The sequence below is a fragment of the Salvia miltiorrhiza genome, chromosome 7, assembly GCF_028751815.1.
Source record: "Salvia miltiorrhiza cultivar Shanhuang (shh) chromosome 7, IMPLAD_Smil_shh, whole genome shotgun sequence".
Taxonomy (NCBI): domain Eukaryota; kingdom Viridiplantae; phylum Streptophyta; class Magnoliopsida; order Lamiales; family Lamiaceae; genus Salvia; species Salvia miltiorrhiza.
The window spans coordinates 57,191,283-57,208,915 of record NC_080393.1 but is presented as its reverse complement, the minus strand read 5'-3'; the positions used below and the strand labels follow the sequence as shown (position 1 = coordinate 57,208,915).

At 35.0% G+C, this 17,633-nt stretch overlaps 2 protein-coding genes across 2 annotated transcripts; both read left to right on the top strand.

Moving 5' to 3' along the window:
- The first annotated feature begins 1,875 nt into the window (after nt 1-1,875).
- On the top strand, nt 1,876-4,635 carry LOC130994478 (putative late blight resistance protein homolog R1A-10). The gene has a single exon (XM_057919520.1). The coding sequence runs from the start codon at nt 1,876-1,878 to the stop codon at nt 4,633-4,635; it is 2,760 nt and encodes a 919-aa protein (XP_057775503.1).
- A 10,161-nt stretch (nt 4,636-14,796) lies between these two features.
- Nucleotides 14,797-17,545, top strand: LOC130994477 (putative late blight resistance protein homolog R1A-3). Its single transcript, XM_057919519.1, has 2 exons — nt 14,797-15,963; nt 16,100-17,545. The coding sequence occupies exons 1-2, from the start codon at nt 14,797-14,799 to the stop codon at nt 17,543-17,545; spliced, it is 2,613 nt and encodes an 870-aa protein (XP_057775502.1).
- The last annotated feature ends 88 nt before the right edge of the window (nt 17,546-17,633 follow it).

The following is a 17,633-nucleotide window of genomic DNA, read 5'->3' as shown; positions in this document are numbered from 1 at the left end:
GCATTACCAACATCGATATTCAGAAAGTTGGTACACGAGATCGGCATACGTCGACTCAAAGATATTCAATGATCTCAAGTTCAAGGGAAGCAGTTGTACTCTTTTTCCTTCGACTAGGTTTTGTCCCATTGGGTTTTCCTAGCAAGGTTTTAATGAGGCAATATTTTTGTTTTAGGGATTGGTCAATCAAAGGGAAGTGTTGTAAATATATCTTCTAGATATATCTTATGTGTGTTGACCAAGAAATCTCCCTAAAACCCTAGCTTCCTACTTGTATACATAGAGGCCTTTGGCCCTCATATTGAATACGCTCAATACATATTCTCTTCTCTATTCTCTTGTTTCTTTCTAGTTTATAACACAAGGTTAATTATATAAAGGGCGAAGGTGCAGATTATCCCCTGAACTACACCCCCTAGAGCCTTTAGCCCCCCATACTCGGTCAAAGCGCGTTGACCTCCCCGAACTCCCAAAAGAAGGGTGCATATAGGTCCACTAGTTAAACGGCGCCTAAAGCGTGCCCTCCACTCCACTCACAGACCCCCCCTTCTTCTTCTCCGATAGGGTAGACAGCGCCGGCCACCACCGCCCTAACTTCCCTCTCTCTCGCCTATGCTCTCTCTCTCAAGCTGCCACACGACATACACACATAAACTGGAAACGCACACCACTCATCCCCTTCCTCTGGCAGACGACAGCAGCAGGCGGAGCCAAACGTCGCCGCGTGCCCGACTCTGACAGTTGCAGAGAGCCGCAACCCGTCACTCTTTCAACTGTTCCTCTTCAATCACTCCACTCTTCGATCTGGGTATCGACGCTGCCCCACACGGCGTCGTCTCCTTTCTCAGTGATGGCGGAGATGCCACCGCCTCCCTCTGCTCACAAAACCCCCACCGCCCCTACTTCCCTTTTCTCCCTGAATCTACCCAACAGAAGTGAAGCCGCCGCCGTCAGCAGCAAGCCTCCGTGTCCACCGCCTCCGATGTCCTCTTCTGAAGTTCCGAAGCTATGGAATCCCAGGCGGCGGTTCCGTGGCGGTTGATGGCGAAGGGTTGGAGAAGAGCGAGCAAAAGTTTATTTGGATTGTGAGAGATGCAGACAAGGGCGACATCTTCGCCGGAGATCCGGTAAGAGATGACAATGGCGGTGGAGAAGAGAGAGAGAGGAGTGAGACCCACTAGAAATTAATTTTTTTTTTTTAAAGAAAACGGCGTTTAGTTGTCGTTTAACGGAGGGACTTAATTGCACCCTTCTTTCGGGAGTTCAGGGAGATCAACGCGCTTTGACCGAGCATGGGGGGCTAAAGGCTCTAGGGGGTGTAATTCAAGGACTAATCTGCACATTTGCCCTTATATAAAAAAAAGAAGAATCTTCTATTATTAAGAGAATGTTATTACAAAATCAAATTTCAAAATTTGAACACATCTTTTCCTTAATTAATGCTAAGGCTAATTATGTAAAATTCTAATTACATTAATTATCGGTTTTTATATTAGATTACAAATTGACAAATTTACCCTAATTATGTATGTACATGTTATGTAACACTAGCGAGGAAATTAAGTAGAATCTTCATTCACAAAAGAAAAAGAAAGTAAAAAGAAGAAAAAGCAGGAAGAAAAAAGAAAAAAGAAAAAAAAAGGAAAAAGGATAAATAAAGTAGAACCTTATCATGCTCTTAATTATGGCCTTATATATTGCCAGAGTGGTTGGGGACTATATCTGCCAGCTATAAAAACTTCCATATCTAAATTGTGGAATCATAACATATATCAGATTGGTTGCCTTCTTCACCTCTCAAATACTATCTCATATATATATATTTTCATTCACACTTCCCATAAATATATACATTATTAACTCAAAGAGTTAATCATGGCGGCTTATGGGGCTCTGGTTTCTCTTATGCATATCATAGATCGGCTTGAAAATCATCCTTCCCCTCCAATTTCTATCGACAAACAGCAAGTTGAATCTCTCACTCAAAATGTTACCTTCTTGCAGGATTTTCTTGATTCTTATATTTCCCCAGTTGTGGATGACCATGAAGCAGATTCATTGGAGCGTCGCATTGCTGATGCAGTTTATGCAGCTGAGGATGTCATCGAATCCCAAATTGTGCTTCAAATTCATAACCGATCCACAATTGTTGGGAAGATGTCCAGTTTTATCAACCTGTTTCGAGCTCGGTGTAAATGCGCAACTATTGAAGATAAATTCTATCACGATCTACAACAAGTGATAGAAGAAATGAATTCGATCTCAACCGCAGCTGATCAACTGCAGAGAAAGGTCTCCTCAACTCATGCTGCCTCCTCTTCCACTGTTATCAAGAAGGATGTCTTGGAGATTGTTGCCGCAGCTCAACTGCCGAGAAAGGTCTCCTCAACTCATGCTGCCTCATCTTCCTCTGTGAAGGAAAGCATGATGGTGGGATTCAAGGAGGTGTTACTTGAAGTGCTGGATAAGCTCACCGGAGGCCAACGCAGTCGCCAAATCATCCCAATCATGGGGATGGGCGGCATTGGTAAGACCACTCTTGCCCGACATCTATTTCAGCATGCGCTTGTTAAAGAGCATTTTGATATTCGTGCTTGGACTACAATTTCTCAAACTTATAATGTCAGAGAAACACTTAGAGAAGTTCTTTTCCAAGCAAGTGGGGATTCGGGTAGTGATCTGAGTGAGGGCGAATTGGGAATAAAACTATACCAGTATTTATGGGGTAGGAGGTATCTCATAATTATGGATGATATTTGGAGTATAGAGGTGTGGGACAAGATCAGGTCTTCCTTTCCTGATTGCAATAATGGGAGTCGAATAATTGTAACAACTAGGCTGTCAAACTTGACTTCGCAGTTTGGTGAGTCTTATGGCGTTGGTATGAGATTTTTAGATGAGGCTAGTAGTTGGGATTTGTTCTGCAAGACTGTGTTTGGGGGAGAAAGCTTTCCTCATGAGTTGGAGTATATTGGAAAGAAAATTGTAGCAAATTGTAAAGGGCTTCCTTTATCAATTGCTACAATTGGAGGTCTTTTGGCAAAAACTGAGCGCACTAGAGAATATTGGGTGCGTATAGAGCAAAATTTAAATTCAATTGTCATTACAAATAATGATGAATTTTGCTTGAAAATATTGCGATTGAGCTATAGCTGTCTACCCAACTATTTGAAGCCATGTTTTTTGTATATGGGTGTTTTTGAGGAAGATCGTAGAATTCGTGTCTCAATGCTGAAGAAGCTATGGGTTTCTGAAGGATTTTTGAAACCCGTGAGTGGAAAATGTTTGGAAACAATAGCAGAAGAGTACTTGAAGGAGTTGGTAGATAGAAATCTGATTTTAGTTGATAAGTTGGGGGTTAGTGGAAATGTAAAGTTTTGTAAGATTCATGATTTATTGAGGGACTTATGCTTGAAAGAAGTTGAAAAGGAGAGGTTTTATCATATCATAGAAAAGTCTCCTTCAGTGATATATAACAAACCTCATCGGGTTGTTTTTCAAAATGTTGGAAGTAGGGTAATAAGTGAAGTCTTGGGATCTTTGTCACATGCTCGTTCTATAATATGTGATGAGGAGGGGATAAACTTTGAAAGGTCTCACAATTTTAGATTGTTGAGAACATTCAAAGAATATGATAGAGATACACGTCAACTTGGAAGTGGTGATCATTTCCTAGGCGATGTTTTTCAATTGGTGAACTCACGACACCTTGCTGTTAGAGTTAATTGGAAGTCCAAATTCCCGTCTTCTATCAATTTGCTTTGGAATCTATATACGTTAATAGTTGCTCAGTCTTCATTCGAAATGTCTTCGCATGAAGTTGTTGCACCGATTGAGATTTGGAAATTGCATCAACTTAGGCATCTCCAGTTTGTGAATGCAATAATGATTCTACCAGATCCTCCGAGTGAGATGGTTATCATGGAGAATCTACAAACGCTCAGAGGAGTACATAATTTGTATTTGAATGAGGAGGTTGTTCAAAGAATTCCCAATGTCCAGAAATTGCATCTAATTTACAATTCCGAAGATATGGAGAGAGCAAACTGTTTAAGCTATCTTGAGTGTCTGAGTAAATTGGAAAACTTCTACTGCAGCATCTATCGCGGATATGATGAGTATTTGCAGAGGATTAGTTTCCCACACTCCCTCAAGAAGTTGAACTTATCTCTCAATTATTATACGGAGTTGGAAGAGATATTGGAAAAGATAGGGTGGTTGCCCCTTCTTCACAAGTTAGTATTACAAAATGGTTTCTTCAAAACAGGCAAGTGGGACACTATTGAGGGCCAATTCCGGAGCCTCAAGCTACTAAAATTATATAGGTGTAAAGGTCTAAAAAATTGGACGATGGCCGAGAGCTCCCACTTTCCACTTCTCCAGGAGCTTCGTCTTCAAGATTTGGAAGAATTGGAGGAGATCCCTTCAGAAGTTGGAGAAATAGCAACGCTGAAATCAATTTATTTGGAAGCTTGCAGTGCATCAGCGGTAGAGTCAGCTGCAAAGATAGTAGAAGAACAAGAGGATTTATATGGAGACCAACTAGACCTTCATGTTCGAGCTATAGTTCGAAGAGAACACGAAAGACTGCAGAGCTTGGCAAGTCCCAACTTTGAAGTTACAGTGAGAGATTAATTATTAGAAGTTCAGACATTTTGTTTCGTAAGCTTATAAAACTTTGAGCTTTTGTTGCTTCAATTCATTACTGTAAGCTATCTATTGTTCCTTTTGTTCTACTTAAATAACCGATTTATTAGTTTCTCTTCCTTTTGGGAAACTTAAATGCTTAAATTTTCTTACATTACATCATTAAATTGCCGTTGCTGCTCATTTCTGACCACAATAATAATAATGACACATTGGCAAACATAAATGCTTTATCAATTGATGTTTTCTAATTCCAGTTTCTTTGATATAAAACTAGAATGGTTACTGTGTGTATAATATACTCCCTCCGTCCGCGATATCGTTTCTACATTTGTCATTTCGGTCTGTCCGCGATATCGTTTCCACGTCTATTTATAGAAGTAGGGTTCACAAACTTCCACTCACAACAATAGTGGAACCCAAACTCCACTCACTACAATATCCACTACTATCCACCACTTTTCTTAAAACCCGTGCAGTTGTGGAAACGGGGGGAGTAATAAAGAAAGTTACTATTTAATAACCTTAATTTTCTGTAGGAACAACCTTAATTTGTTTAACAAATAATACCAAAACCATATTATTGTTATTATTATAGTAAAGAAAATTTGTAGTTCTAGATTTCCCGCTAAAATAAATACCTATTTTTTTATTTTTTTTTCCTAAAAAAAGTTGCCCAAATTAAAAGTTATTTCCCTTTGGCATAATTTTTTAAGGCGCGAAGAGGGTGTTTATTTTAAAGGATTAGTCTTGATAAATATAAATAGTATCCATGAATACTCTTGAAGTGTTAATTAGTAACTTCTAGTAATCGAGCCTCTATTCTACTAGCCCAATCCAACCCTAATTTCGAATGCCTCATACCGAACCAATTCTGACAGCTCTAAATATAAGTGATTGAAATCCGGCTTAATAGTTACTCAAGTAGCTCGACTCACTTACACCTCTACACATTGAATCAAACTAATACCCATAAAGGGAACAAACAAGAACCCACATTTATAACTCGAAAGTAACACGTTTGGCTATAAGCCATTGAAGTTCAACTCGATACGAGCAAGCTCGAGTTCTTACACCTCTACCTGTTCATCGAAGTATAATACCCAAAAGGGCAACATAACAAGAAACCATACATTTATAACTCAAAGTAATACTTTTTGGGTATGAATCATGACAACCAAGCTACGAAAACTAGTATACAGACAGGTGCAACACCTCAATTATGCACTGACTATGGAATCGCATCAGTTTTACAACAGAAACCCCAGAGAGCCGAAAGGGGGTGTATTCGTTGTGGATTTCCACAGATTTTAAAAAGTCCATGGAATTCACATAGATTCCAGACGACTTTCAAAGAATTCGTGGTTGGATTTCACCCCGATTTTCACTGATTTTCGAAGACTTTACGGGATAATTTTGGAATTCAATTCCATGAAACCAACGCCTGCGGAGTCCCAGCACCAGGGGCGGTTCTGGGCCCTGCGCGGGGTGGTCGACCGCACAGGGCCCCAATAAAATAAGGGCCCCAAATATATAAATACATACAAGTATTAGATATAAAATTTCCGACCCTTTCAATTACAAATATTTGTAGTATAGCTCAGTGGCAGAGAGCATTTCAAAATTTTGCTTCGTCCCGGGTTCAAATCCTCGGTGCAGCGTTTTGTGTTAGGGCCCCAATGGCTCTGCCAATTTTTTGTAGGCCTAATGCGTTTTTTTTTTTTTTTTTCATTTTAGGTTCAATGGTTTTTTAAATTTAAGCAATCAAACATTAGTCTCTTTTAAATTTCGAAGGTACCCCCAAATGATGTATTCTGTTTTCTAAAATTTAACAAGCTTCTCTTATTAACAAAATTTAACAAGCTTCAAAAAAAATTTAGTCTTTTTTAAAATTTCTTACTTTCATCTTCTCTTTTCTAAGTTTTTTCCAATGATTTTTAAAATTTAGAGTAAGTAGTTTCTTTAAAAAATTTAATTATATTTTGTAGTATTATTTATTTTTTGGTTTCATTAATTATTATTAAAAGCATGACTAAGTTTTTATATATTTATTAAATAATTTGACACAAAAATGTATTATTTAATCAAATATTTAGTTTATAATTTTTTGTAACTATAGGGCCCAAATTTAGGAATTCGCACAGGGCCTATGTTTTCTTAGCCCCGCCCCTGCCCAGCACCGCTGGAAACCCAGCGACCGCTGGGTTCCAGCGAGCGCTGGAAACCCAGCGACCGCTGGGTTCCAGCGAGGTCCACACCATGTGGCATAGAAATCAATAATCAGTGGCACATTCCTCTCTCCCTTCACCAACTCCTGGATTTCTTTTGCAGATAGTTTTTTCTACAATCAATCAAACAATGATAATGCAAAAACACAGTGAACAAAGAGTTACCAATTAACTTAAAAACATTCATTTACTTTTCTTCAATTTGTGGTTCACATAAAGAAGCAAATTCTTAGGAGAATAAATAACGTATCAACAAACAGAAAACAAAAGAAAATCAAGGGAATAATTACTACCTATCTATACTGACAATATCACAAGCCTTCCCCAAATGTTTCTAGCATGAATCGCAAATGCCTAATGGAAAACAGGAAATACTTCGAATAAAAAAGTTGAGAGAGAAAGAGAGTGACCTTCGTGAATGTTTCACCCTGATTGAGAAGATATAGAAGCTTTTTGATGATCTAAAGCATACGGAAACCAAAATAATTATATAATTTTAACTAAAAACTGTTGGAAATTAATTTTAGAGCTGCAGAAATAAAAAGAGTACCGGCAAACATCTTGCTTTATCCAAATGAGGATCACCAAAACTCCTAACTTCCGTTAAAACAGCACGCTTCTCAATCGCCACAAACCAAAAGCAATTTGCTGAAATTTTAACAAATTCAACATTTAATACCTCCTTCCATTTCCAAATGAAACTAATTAATCGTCGCTCAGATATTTTCCTGCAGGGGGTTTGCAGATAGGCTTTCTTGAGAGCCTTTGAGTTGATAGGGTGGAAGGTCTGCTGTCAAATGTGGAGGTGAAAAATAGTGTGTTTGGCTTCCGCGAACAAGGCTAGGAATTCGGAGGCTGAAGTGGAGGTGGAGCGTAGAATGAAAAGATTGAAGTTTGCATTGCGTGAGGTTGGGCTGCGCTGCCTGGGCCCAGCGGCCGCGGGGAACCCAGCGCCGGCTCAAATCCAGCATGTGCTGGACTCTCTCAACGATGGCTGGAACTCAGCGCTCGCTTAAAACTTCATAGATTTCAATTCTCGTGGTTCTTGGCCGGATTTCGTCCTGTGTATTTTTTGGATGAAATCCATGAAAGTCATTCCGGATTTTAAGTCAATGGAATAACGAATACACCTAGATTTGTATGGATTTTAAAAAGTCTGGAACGAATACACCCAGATTTATATGGACTTTTAAAAGTCTTGAACGAATACACCCAAATTTCTGCAGACTTTTAAAAGTCTTGAACGAATACACCCAGACTTTTAAAATCCATAGAAATCCATTAAATTCCACAACGAATACACCCCCCGAAGTCGAAGGATGATGGAACGAGCTTGCAAACGGAACCACGCTCTCACTATTCGCACCATGTTAGGTTTCCCACGATTTCTCTTTATACATGTACATGTACCCCACACAAGGGTAACTCTATTCATAGCCCCCAAATTTCTCTTTATAGCCCCTTATTTAAAAATAGTGGCATTCTTGTGTGCTCCATGGAGCACCGTGCTCCATGACACTAACACTAACACTATTTTGTTTTACAAATGATACTATTGCATTAAATTACACGAACACTAATACTATCTTGAAATGACACTAACACTATTTTATTTTACAAATGACACTAACACTAACTCTATCTTGAAATGACACTAACACTATTCTGTTTTACACTATAACATTGTCGCGAAATGACATTAACACTATAACATGATAGTGTCATTTGTAAAACAAAACATTGTTAGTGTCATTTCAAGAGATAGTGTTAGTGTTAGTGTTATTTAATGCAAGTGTTAGTGTTATGGAGCACACAAGAATTTGCGTTAAAAATATATGTAATATTAGTGTTTTATTTGTGTAGCCCTAACTTAAATTCTTCACTTTCTAGTCCAAAAATCATGAACAGAATAAAACGTGTATAGCCTCCACAAAAACTCTAGGAATCGATGATCTTCTATTGTAGAGAGACTTCGAACTGTTATCCTGCAGAGGGACTCCAGATCCGGCGAAAGAAGTAGCTTTCATGAAGTGAGAAATAGACATTTTGTGCAGCTGTACTAAATTAAATACGTACCAGAAAGAGTACCAGAAATTTCTACGTATTTAATTGAACATTGCATTTAATTCCCACAACTAATCCATCTGCAAACAATTAATGCTTTGGAGAATTAAATATTGCCGTGTTGAAAAATTGTGAGGTTGATTTAATTCTGGAGACCAATCGACATCGTTGCTTACTTTAAATTCAAAAATTACAAAGAAGTTCGATGCTGCTGCCTATGAATTAAATTGCAAGTATCAGTCAAGATCTGTTTAAATTCAAAAATTTCAAAGAAGTTCGATGCTGCTGCCTATGAATTAAATTGCAAGTATCAGTCAAGATCTGATCTTTTTTAATTCATTATTATAATCAAATAATTATAAAGAATAATCTCGTTGTTATAATACGATTTGAAATTTCTGCATTCTTCGTAATTCAATCTCCTACGTGGTTTTATTAGAAATTTTCATGTTTACTAGTATTTATTTGCAATTCTACATCGATTTGTAAAACTTTCAACATGGAAATCCCAAACTAAACATAGAAATTTCTCATAAATGATAATATTTTCTTTATTTCTTTTTTTCCTTTTCTTTTTATTCTCATTTTTGTTCTTCTTTTTCTAAAAAATATGCATTTTAGTTGATAATAAAATATTCAATATATATAGTAAATTAAAGATCGTTACAAGAGCTTCTATCTTTATACTATGTAATATGTAATATGTAAATAATAATAGATCTGATATAATATGTAACTAATAATAGATCTGATATAATATGTAAATAATAGATCTGAAATAAGAATGTTACATAAGATAGAAGTTTCAAAATAAAATATTTCTCTCTCTCTTACTTTACACAATATTGTTTTTATTACATTCGAAAATATTAATTGTATATACATGTAATTATTTAATCTATGGAATTTTAGGACTTGGTGAAAGTAAAATCAAGATAATTATTCAAAAAATAAACTAGGATTTAGTATTATAACTTTCTTTAAATGTATGCTATAACTTTTCTATTTCAATAATATTAAAAATCTTAACCTTAAATTTAAAATAGAAAAACGATTATAGTATGTGATGTTTTTATAACTTGATACTCATGCCTTTTAATTTGCACTTCTATCATTCTACGTTTCTTTCTCATATACTCTCTCCGTCCACGAAAGAACTTCCTATATTTCCCTTTTAGGACGTCCATAAAAGAACTTTCTACCTATTTTTGGACTATACCCCACCACTTATAATCCTCTTACTTTTCACTTTTCACAACTCTCAATATTAATTATAACACATTTTCATCACTCTCAATACACTCAACTACCTTTTATCCACTCTCAATACACTTAACAATATTTTTTCTTAAAACTCGTGCCACTTCCTCCTAGGAAGTTCTTTCATGGATGAAAGAAGTAGTATAATGGGTGGATGAAGCTGATAATTATCTTTAATAAATAAGTAGAATTTAATTTGTATGGCTTCCTATTATATTGTTTAGATTATTCATGACATTATATTATGCTGGATGATGCAATTAAATTATGTTTTTAAAAAATTTCGTAGCACTTAAGTTAGTCAATATTTCTACGTTCATTATTTATTAATGTTTTGATATTTATAGTTTATTTAATTAAATTCAACTAACTAAATTGTTTTTTTAATTTAATTTGATCAAATTGGTTATCCATAAATGGATCCAATAACATAATTGTATAAAATATATACCAATGATCAAATACAATTTGGAAACATGACCTCGACGTGGGGTGTAAATTCCTAGAAAATGAGGATAAATGAATTATCTAACTTTAAAAAATGTAATTATTATTTATCACACAATTGTGTACGTGTAAAAATAAATTACTTTTCAATTACATTTTCTTTCCAATTACTTAAATTTTATCTGGTCTTGTGCCTAAATTTTTGCATTACAGGATGATCAAGGCCACCAAAAATTACTTGGATATTTTTACCAATTAAATCTCCAATATTTACAAATAAAATATATTTATTTATATAATATTTCAAGAAAAATCGTATTTACACCACAAAATATGTGATAGAAAAAATCAAAACCGATTATAGGCATTAGGTTTGTCGAAATCGAAATAGGTCGACCTATACGACATTTAAACAAATGTCTATTATTATTATTATTTAGTTATTTATTTACTTACATATATTCTTTCCTTTTTACGCTTTTCATTTTTTATATATTTTGTTCGCTTTACTATTACTGGATGGTATAGTAACACAAAATTTCTAAAGTTTTTTTTTTCAAAATTAATACTAATATCTTTTCATTCGTTCAAGCACGGTCTTTTTAAAATCATAATTAATTTACTACATTACATTAATTTGATTGCTGAAGTCTATAATAGAATAAAATCATAATTAATATTCAACTATAATAAAATTTGTATTATTATTAAATTCAAAGTAAATTTGTAGAAATTACAAGCTATAAGTCCAGTTGTTGTTGTATCCCTCCTGTTGGGAACTTTGCTACAAAATAAAATGGTTCCTATAAAACATCATTTGTAGTATGGAAGGCTCACCTTCGCTGCAATCTTCTTTGTTGGGATAACACAAGCAACACTTGGCATTCTTATTAGCGGGTCTCACTGAAGCGCTCCCCTAATTTCCACTAATTATATGTGAAGACTAAAAAGGACTATATGTGATAATTTCCACTATTTATAAAGGGGTTCTCTACAAATTATAATTTTATTAAAATTGATGATGTTTTTGAATTAGGCTATGTTCGAGACATGAGAAATTTATTAATTTATAGAGTTTATTAATTTATTGAGTATTATTTTAAAGAGGTTTTATTATAGTTGTAGAATTATATAAACCAAATTGCTAATTAAAAAAAATCAAATAATATATTTATTGATTTTTATCAAATAAAATAACATTAATTACAACTGAACAAAAGGTCTTTTTGCTAATTATATTGGTGGTACAGACAATTGAATGCTGCACAGAAAAGTCTACATAAAACAACTGTAACTTGTTTTATTGATTTCAAGTTTCAATAATACTGCACGTAACTTTTTTTTTTACTTGGGGGAGTTGGAGGGGGGAGCAGTGAGGTTCGAACCCGATACCTCACTGTTCACTGACAGGAGGTTGCACCGCTTGGTATCCCCTTGGGGACAGTGCTGCACTTAACTTGTTCATATATATCTGCTATAAAAAGTTTCAAATCTCAATTGTGGAATCATAATATATACTACCAGATTGGTTGCCTTCTTTCACCTCTGAAATATTATCTCATATATTTTCAATCACACATTCACACTTCCCATAAATATATACATTATTCAAAGAGTTAACCATGGCGGCTTATGGAGCTCTGGTTTCACCTCTGAAAGATATTCTTCATCGTGACTAAATATATTTCTTCTTTTTCGTCAAAAAAAGTGCTCAAGTTAGCATTAGAATATAAGATGCATTGTATATTATGATTATTATCCAACTTAATTTAGTAAGTCGCTATTTTCTCTTCAAGTTAAATGTTTTTTTATAAATAATTAAATTTCAAAATTAAAATCTATATCGATATACTATATAATAACGCTTACGGATTCCGTATATAGTAACTTTAGTTTTTATAACTCATTACAAATTTCCATTTTTAGAAATTAATTTTACTAAATATTGAATAAATACAACTTTCTTAAGTTTATTAACTATTAATATGAATCAATTTTCACTCCACAAATTATGCACAAGTTAACACCTCCCGTCCCATCCAATTTCAATTTTAGTTTGAAATTAATTGATTAGATTAACAAAAATATGGCATTCCATTTACATGCACCAAAAACAATAAATACAAAATTATGTGTATGGGAAGCCAATTAGCAATTGAATATGAGAAGTTAATAACATCAAGTAAATTAATACATTTTCATCTATTTTGACAATATATATAGTGATTATATGAGAGTATTTTGAAAATAATTCACCACCACACCTGTATAATATATTCTAATGAAACTATACAAATTTAATCTTACTTTGTGCCTGTATTGAAACATAATTTAAAAGTGAAATAATAAGACTCTATCCTATAGTGTGGTTGTTTTTGCCTAGTGTGGTTGTTCTTGTTTAATTTATAAGCTTCAATATCTTATTTTTAAAACATGTTATAAGGCGCTTAATTTATAAGCTTCAGTCCTCAATGGGACACCAAGCGGTGCGAACTGAACTCTTGTCTACGAACAATGAGGTCTAAGGTTCAAATCCCACCACTCTCCCTCCCTCAAGTAAAAAATAAAAATAAAAAAAAAATTATAAGCTTCAATATCTTATAAAATATTGCTAAATTTTATTTTAACACAAAAATTGTGACCAATACATTATAGAATTAAGGTTGAGAACGTGGTTTGATCAGATTTTGATGCTTGGGCTAAAAGTAAAATTCTGAAACCTGAGCCCAAGGCCCCAAAGCAAGCTTGCAGAGACATCTTAAAAATAAGATCTAGGTGAGTTATTTTTTCAGACGCCTAAAATGAAAATTGTGACATATTCTTGACAGACAAAGAAAGTATAACATGCATACTCTTTTTGAGGAGTGACTAGCTTGTAAACCACCCTTAAATTATAAAACAGAGACAAATTTATATTATCAATAATAATTAAGATTTAATCTTTAGCAATTGCAATGTAAATATTTGAATTTTATATAGAATATGCATGAATTTCAGAAATTAAACTATCTGCTTCTCATGTGATTCGATCTATAAGAGCTTATAAGCTCCCCAAAAAATAAGTTTCTATACCCCAACTTATTTTCTCATTGTTTTATAATCAACACTTATTTTACAAAAAATTACGTAACTATATTTTTTTATTTTCGTCATAGTTCATTATAATTTCATGTTTTTTCGATTTTCTTTCTCTAACAAAAATTTTCTCTCACTAACTAAAAATTTCATCTTTAGCTTATAAACTCAATTACCCAAACACTTTGAAAACTTATAAGCTAATAAGAAACTACTACATCTTATAAGCTTTTGAAACATCATATAAGCTCCATGAACTTATAAGCTCTTTTATAAGCTTAGCCAAACACCCTCTAAGTTTTTCTTCATATTTTTTTAGCCCATAACTGAAATTATAAAGCTGCAAAATAAATGAAATATATTCTCTCAAAAATAATAAAAATTGATAATATATATATTAAAAAGGTAACTTCTAATTTGAAATAAATTTCAAGATTAAGTGGCAATTTTTTAATTATAATAAATTGAAGATTTATTTGTAAGACTATACATTTTCTTTTTTATTTCCTTTTTATTTGATTGTTTTATTTATTTTTAAAATTGTGAAATTTGACTAATTATGAAGTATGATAATTGAACTGGTATCAATTTTATATAAATATAAAAATATTTCTCCTGCTTTGCGCGGGGTGATGCTAACTTATTTTAATGAAGAAGACAAAATATATAAATAAAATCGGAAATTAAATAGAGTAAAATAACTCTAACAGTGACGGTTAGTAAGATATTGGGTGGAATTTTCTTTGAATCAACCTTTCTTATATACGGTTTTTTCTTTAACATTTGCGATGAAGTAGTGAGAAAATTAAGTAGAAGCTACGCAGAATTTTCTTTGAGTCAACGTATTTAAATAAAGTAGAACCTTATCAGTTATCATGCCCTTATGGCCTTGTATATTGCCAGAGTGGTTGGGGACTATATGTGCCACTGCCACATATAAAAAGTTTCATATCTCAATTGTGGAATCATAATAATATACCAGATTAGCTAATTGCCTTCTTCACGTCTCAAATATTATCTCATATATTTTCATTCACACTTCCCATAAATATATACATTATTCAAAGAGTTAATCATGGCGGCTTATGCAGCTCTGGTTTCCCTTATGCATATCATAGATCGCCTTGAAAATCATCCTTCCCCTCCAATTTCTATCGATAAAGAACAAGTTGAATCTCTCACTCAAATTGTTACCTTCTTGCAGGATTTTCTTGATGCTTATATTTCCCCAGTTGTGGATGACCATGAAGCGGATCCATTGGAGCGTCGCATTGCTGATGCAGTTTACGCAGCTGAGGATGTCATCGAATCCCAAATTGTGCTTCAAATTCATAACCGATCCACAATTATTGGAAGATGTCCAGTTGACAACCGATCCACAATTCGTAGGAAGATGTCCAGTTTTATCAACTTGTTTCGAGCTCGGTGTAAATGCTCAACTATTGAGGAGGACTTCTACCACGATCTACAACAAGTGATAGAAGAAATGAATTTGATCAAGAACGAAGCCATGGAGACTGCAATCGCAGTTGATCAACTGCAGAGAAAGGTCTCGTCGAGTACTCATGCTGGTTCCACTTCCACTGTGAAGGAAAGCATGATGTTGGGCTTCGACGAGGTGTTTCTTCAAGTGCTGGATAGGCTCACCGGAGGTCAACGCAGTCGCCAAATCATCCCAATCATGGGGATGGGCGGCATTGGTAAGACCACTCTTGCCCGACATGTATTTGAGCATGCGCTTGTTAAACAACATTTTGATATTTGTGCTTGGACTACGATTTCTCAAACTTATAATGTGAGAGAAACACTTAGAGAAGTTCTTTTCCAAGCAAGTGGGGATTCGAGTAGTGATCTGAGTGAGGGCGAATTGGGATTAAAACTATACCAGTATTTATGGGGTAGGAGGTATCTCATAATTGTGGATGATATGTGGAGTATAGAGGTGTGGGACAAAATCAGGTCTTTCTTTCCTGATGGCAATGATGGGAGTCGAATAATTGTAACAACTAGGCTGTCAAACTTGACTTCGCAGTTGGGTGAGTCTTATGGCGTTGGTATGAGATTTTTAGATGAGGCTAGTAGTTGGGATTTGTTCTGCAAGACTGTGTTTGGGGGAGAAAGCTTTCCTCATGAGTTGGAGGATATTGGAAAGAAAATTGTAGCAAATTGTAAAGGGCTTCCTTTATCAATTGCTACAATTGGAGGTCTTTTGGCAAAATCTGAGCGCACTACAGAATATTGGGTTGCGTATAGAGCAAAATTTAAATTCAATTGTCATTACAAATAATGATGAATTTTGCTTGAAAATATTGCGATTGAGCTATAGCTATCTACCCAACTATTTAAAGCCATGTTTTTTGTATATGGGTGTTTTTAAGGAAGATCGTTCAATTCGTGCCTCAACGCTGATGACGCTTTGGGTTTCAGAAGGATTCTTAAAACCCGTGAGTGGAAAATGTTGGGAAACAATAGCAGAAGAGTACTTGAGGGAGTTGGTAGATAGAAATCTGATTTTAGTTGATGAGTTGGGGTTTAGTGGAAATGTAAAGTTTTGTAAGATCCATGATTTGTTGAGAGACGTGTGCTTGAAAGAAGTTGAAAAGGAGAGGTTTTATCATATCATAGGAAAAAAGTCTCCTTCAGTCAAAGATAACGAACGTCGTCGGGTTGTTTTTCAAAGTGCTGGAAGAAGGGTAATAAGTAAAGTCTCGGGATCTTTGTCACATGCTCGTTCGATAATATGTGATGGCGAGGGGAGAAACTTTAAAAGGCCTCACAATTTTAGATTGTTGAGAACATTCAAAGCATGTGATAGAGATACAACTCGATTGTATTCAAAAGATGTTGGTGAGGGACATGGTTTAAATTTCCTAGACAAAGTTTTTCAATTGGTGAACTCACGGTACCTTGCTGTTAGACTTCATTGGGAGTCCGAATTCCCATCTTCAATCAATTTGCTTTGGAATCTATCTACGTTAATAGTTCAGTCTGCAGTATTCCATATGTTCGTTGCACCGATTGAGATTTGGAAATTGCATCAACTTAGGCATCTCGAGTGTATGCGACAAGCATTGATTCTCCCAGATCCTCCGAGTGAGATGGTTATCATGGAGAATCTACAAACGCTCAGAGGAGCAAGGGATTTGTATTTGAATGAGGAGGTGGTTAAAAGAATTCCCAATCTCAAGAAATTACATCTAATTTATTATACCCAAGAAATGGAGAGAGCTAACTGCAGTTTGAGCTATCTTGAGTGTCTGAGTAAATTGGAAAACTTCCGCTGCGGCATCTATGGTGATTGTGCTGGTAAGTATTTGCAGTGGATTAGTTTCCCACACTCCCTCAAGAAGTTGAACTTATCTCTCTATTATGATACGGAGTTGGAAGAGATATTGGAAAAGATAGGGTGGTTGCCCCTTCTTCACAAGTTAGTATTACATCGTGGTACCTTCAAAACAGGCAAGTGGGACACTATTGAGGGCCAATTCCAGAGCCTCAAGCTACTACAATTGAACTTCTGTCAAGGTCTAAAAAGTTGGATGATGGCAGAGAGCTTTCCAGTTCTCCATGAGCTTCGTCTTGTATATTTGAATGAATTGGAGGAGATCCCTTCCGAAGTTGGAGACATACCAACGCTGAAATCAATTACTTTGAAAGATTGCAGTGAATCAGCGGTAGAGTCAGCTGCAAAGATAGTAGAAGAACAAGAGGATTTATATGGAGACCAACTTGACCTTCATGTTCGAGCTGAAGTTCCAAAAGCACACGAAAGACTGCAGAGCTTAGCAAGTCCCAACTTTGAAGTTACAGTGAGAGGTTTTTAGAATCATCCAAGATTGTTAGTTACAAGTTCAGACCTTTTGTTTCGTAAGCTTATAAACTTTGAGCTTTTGTTGCTTCAATTCATTACTG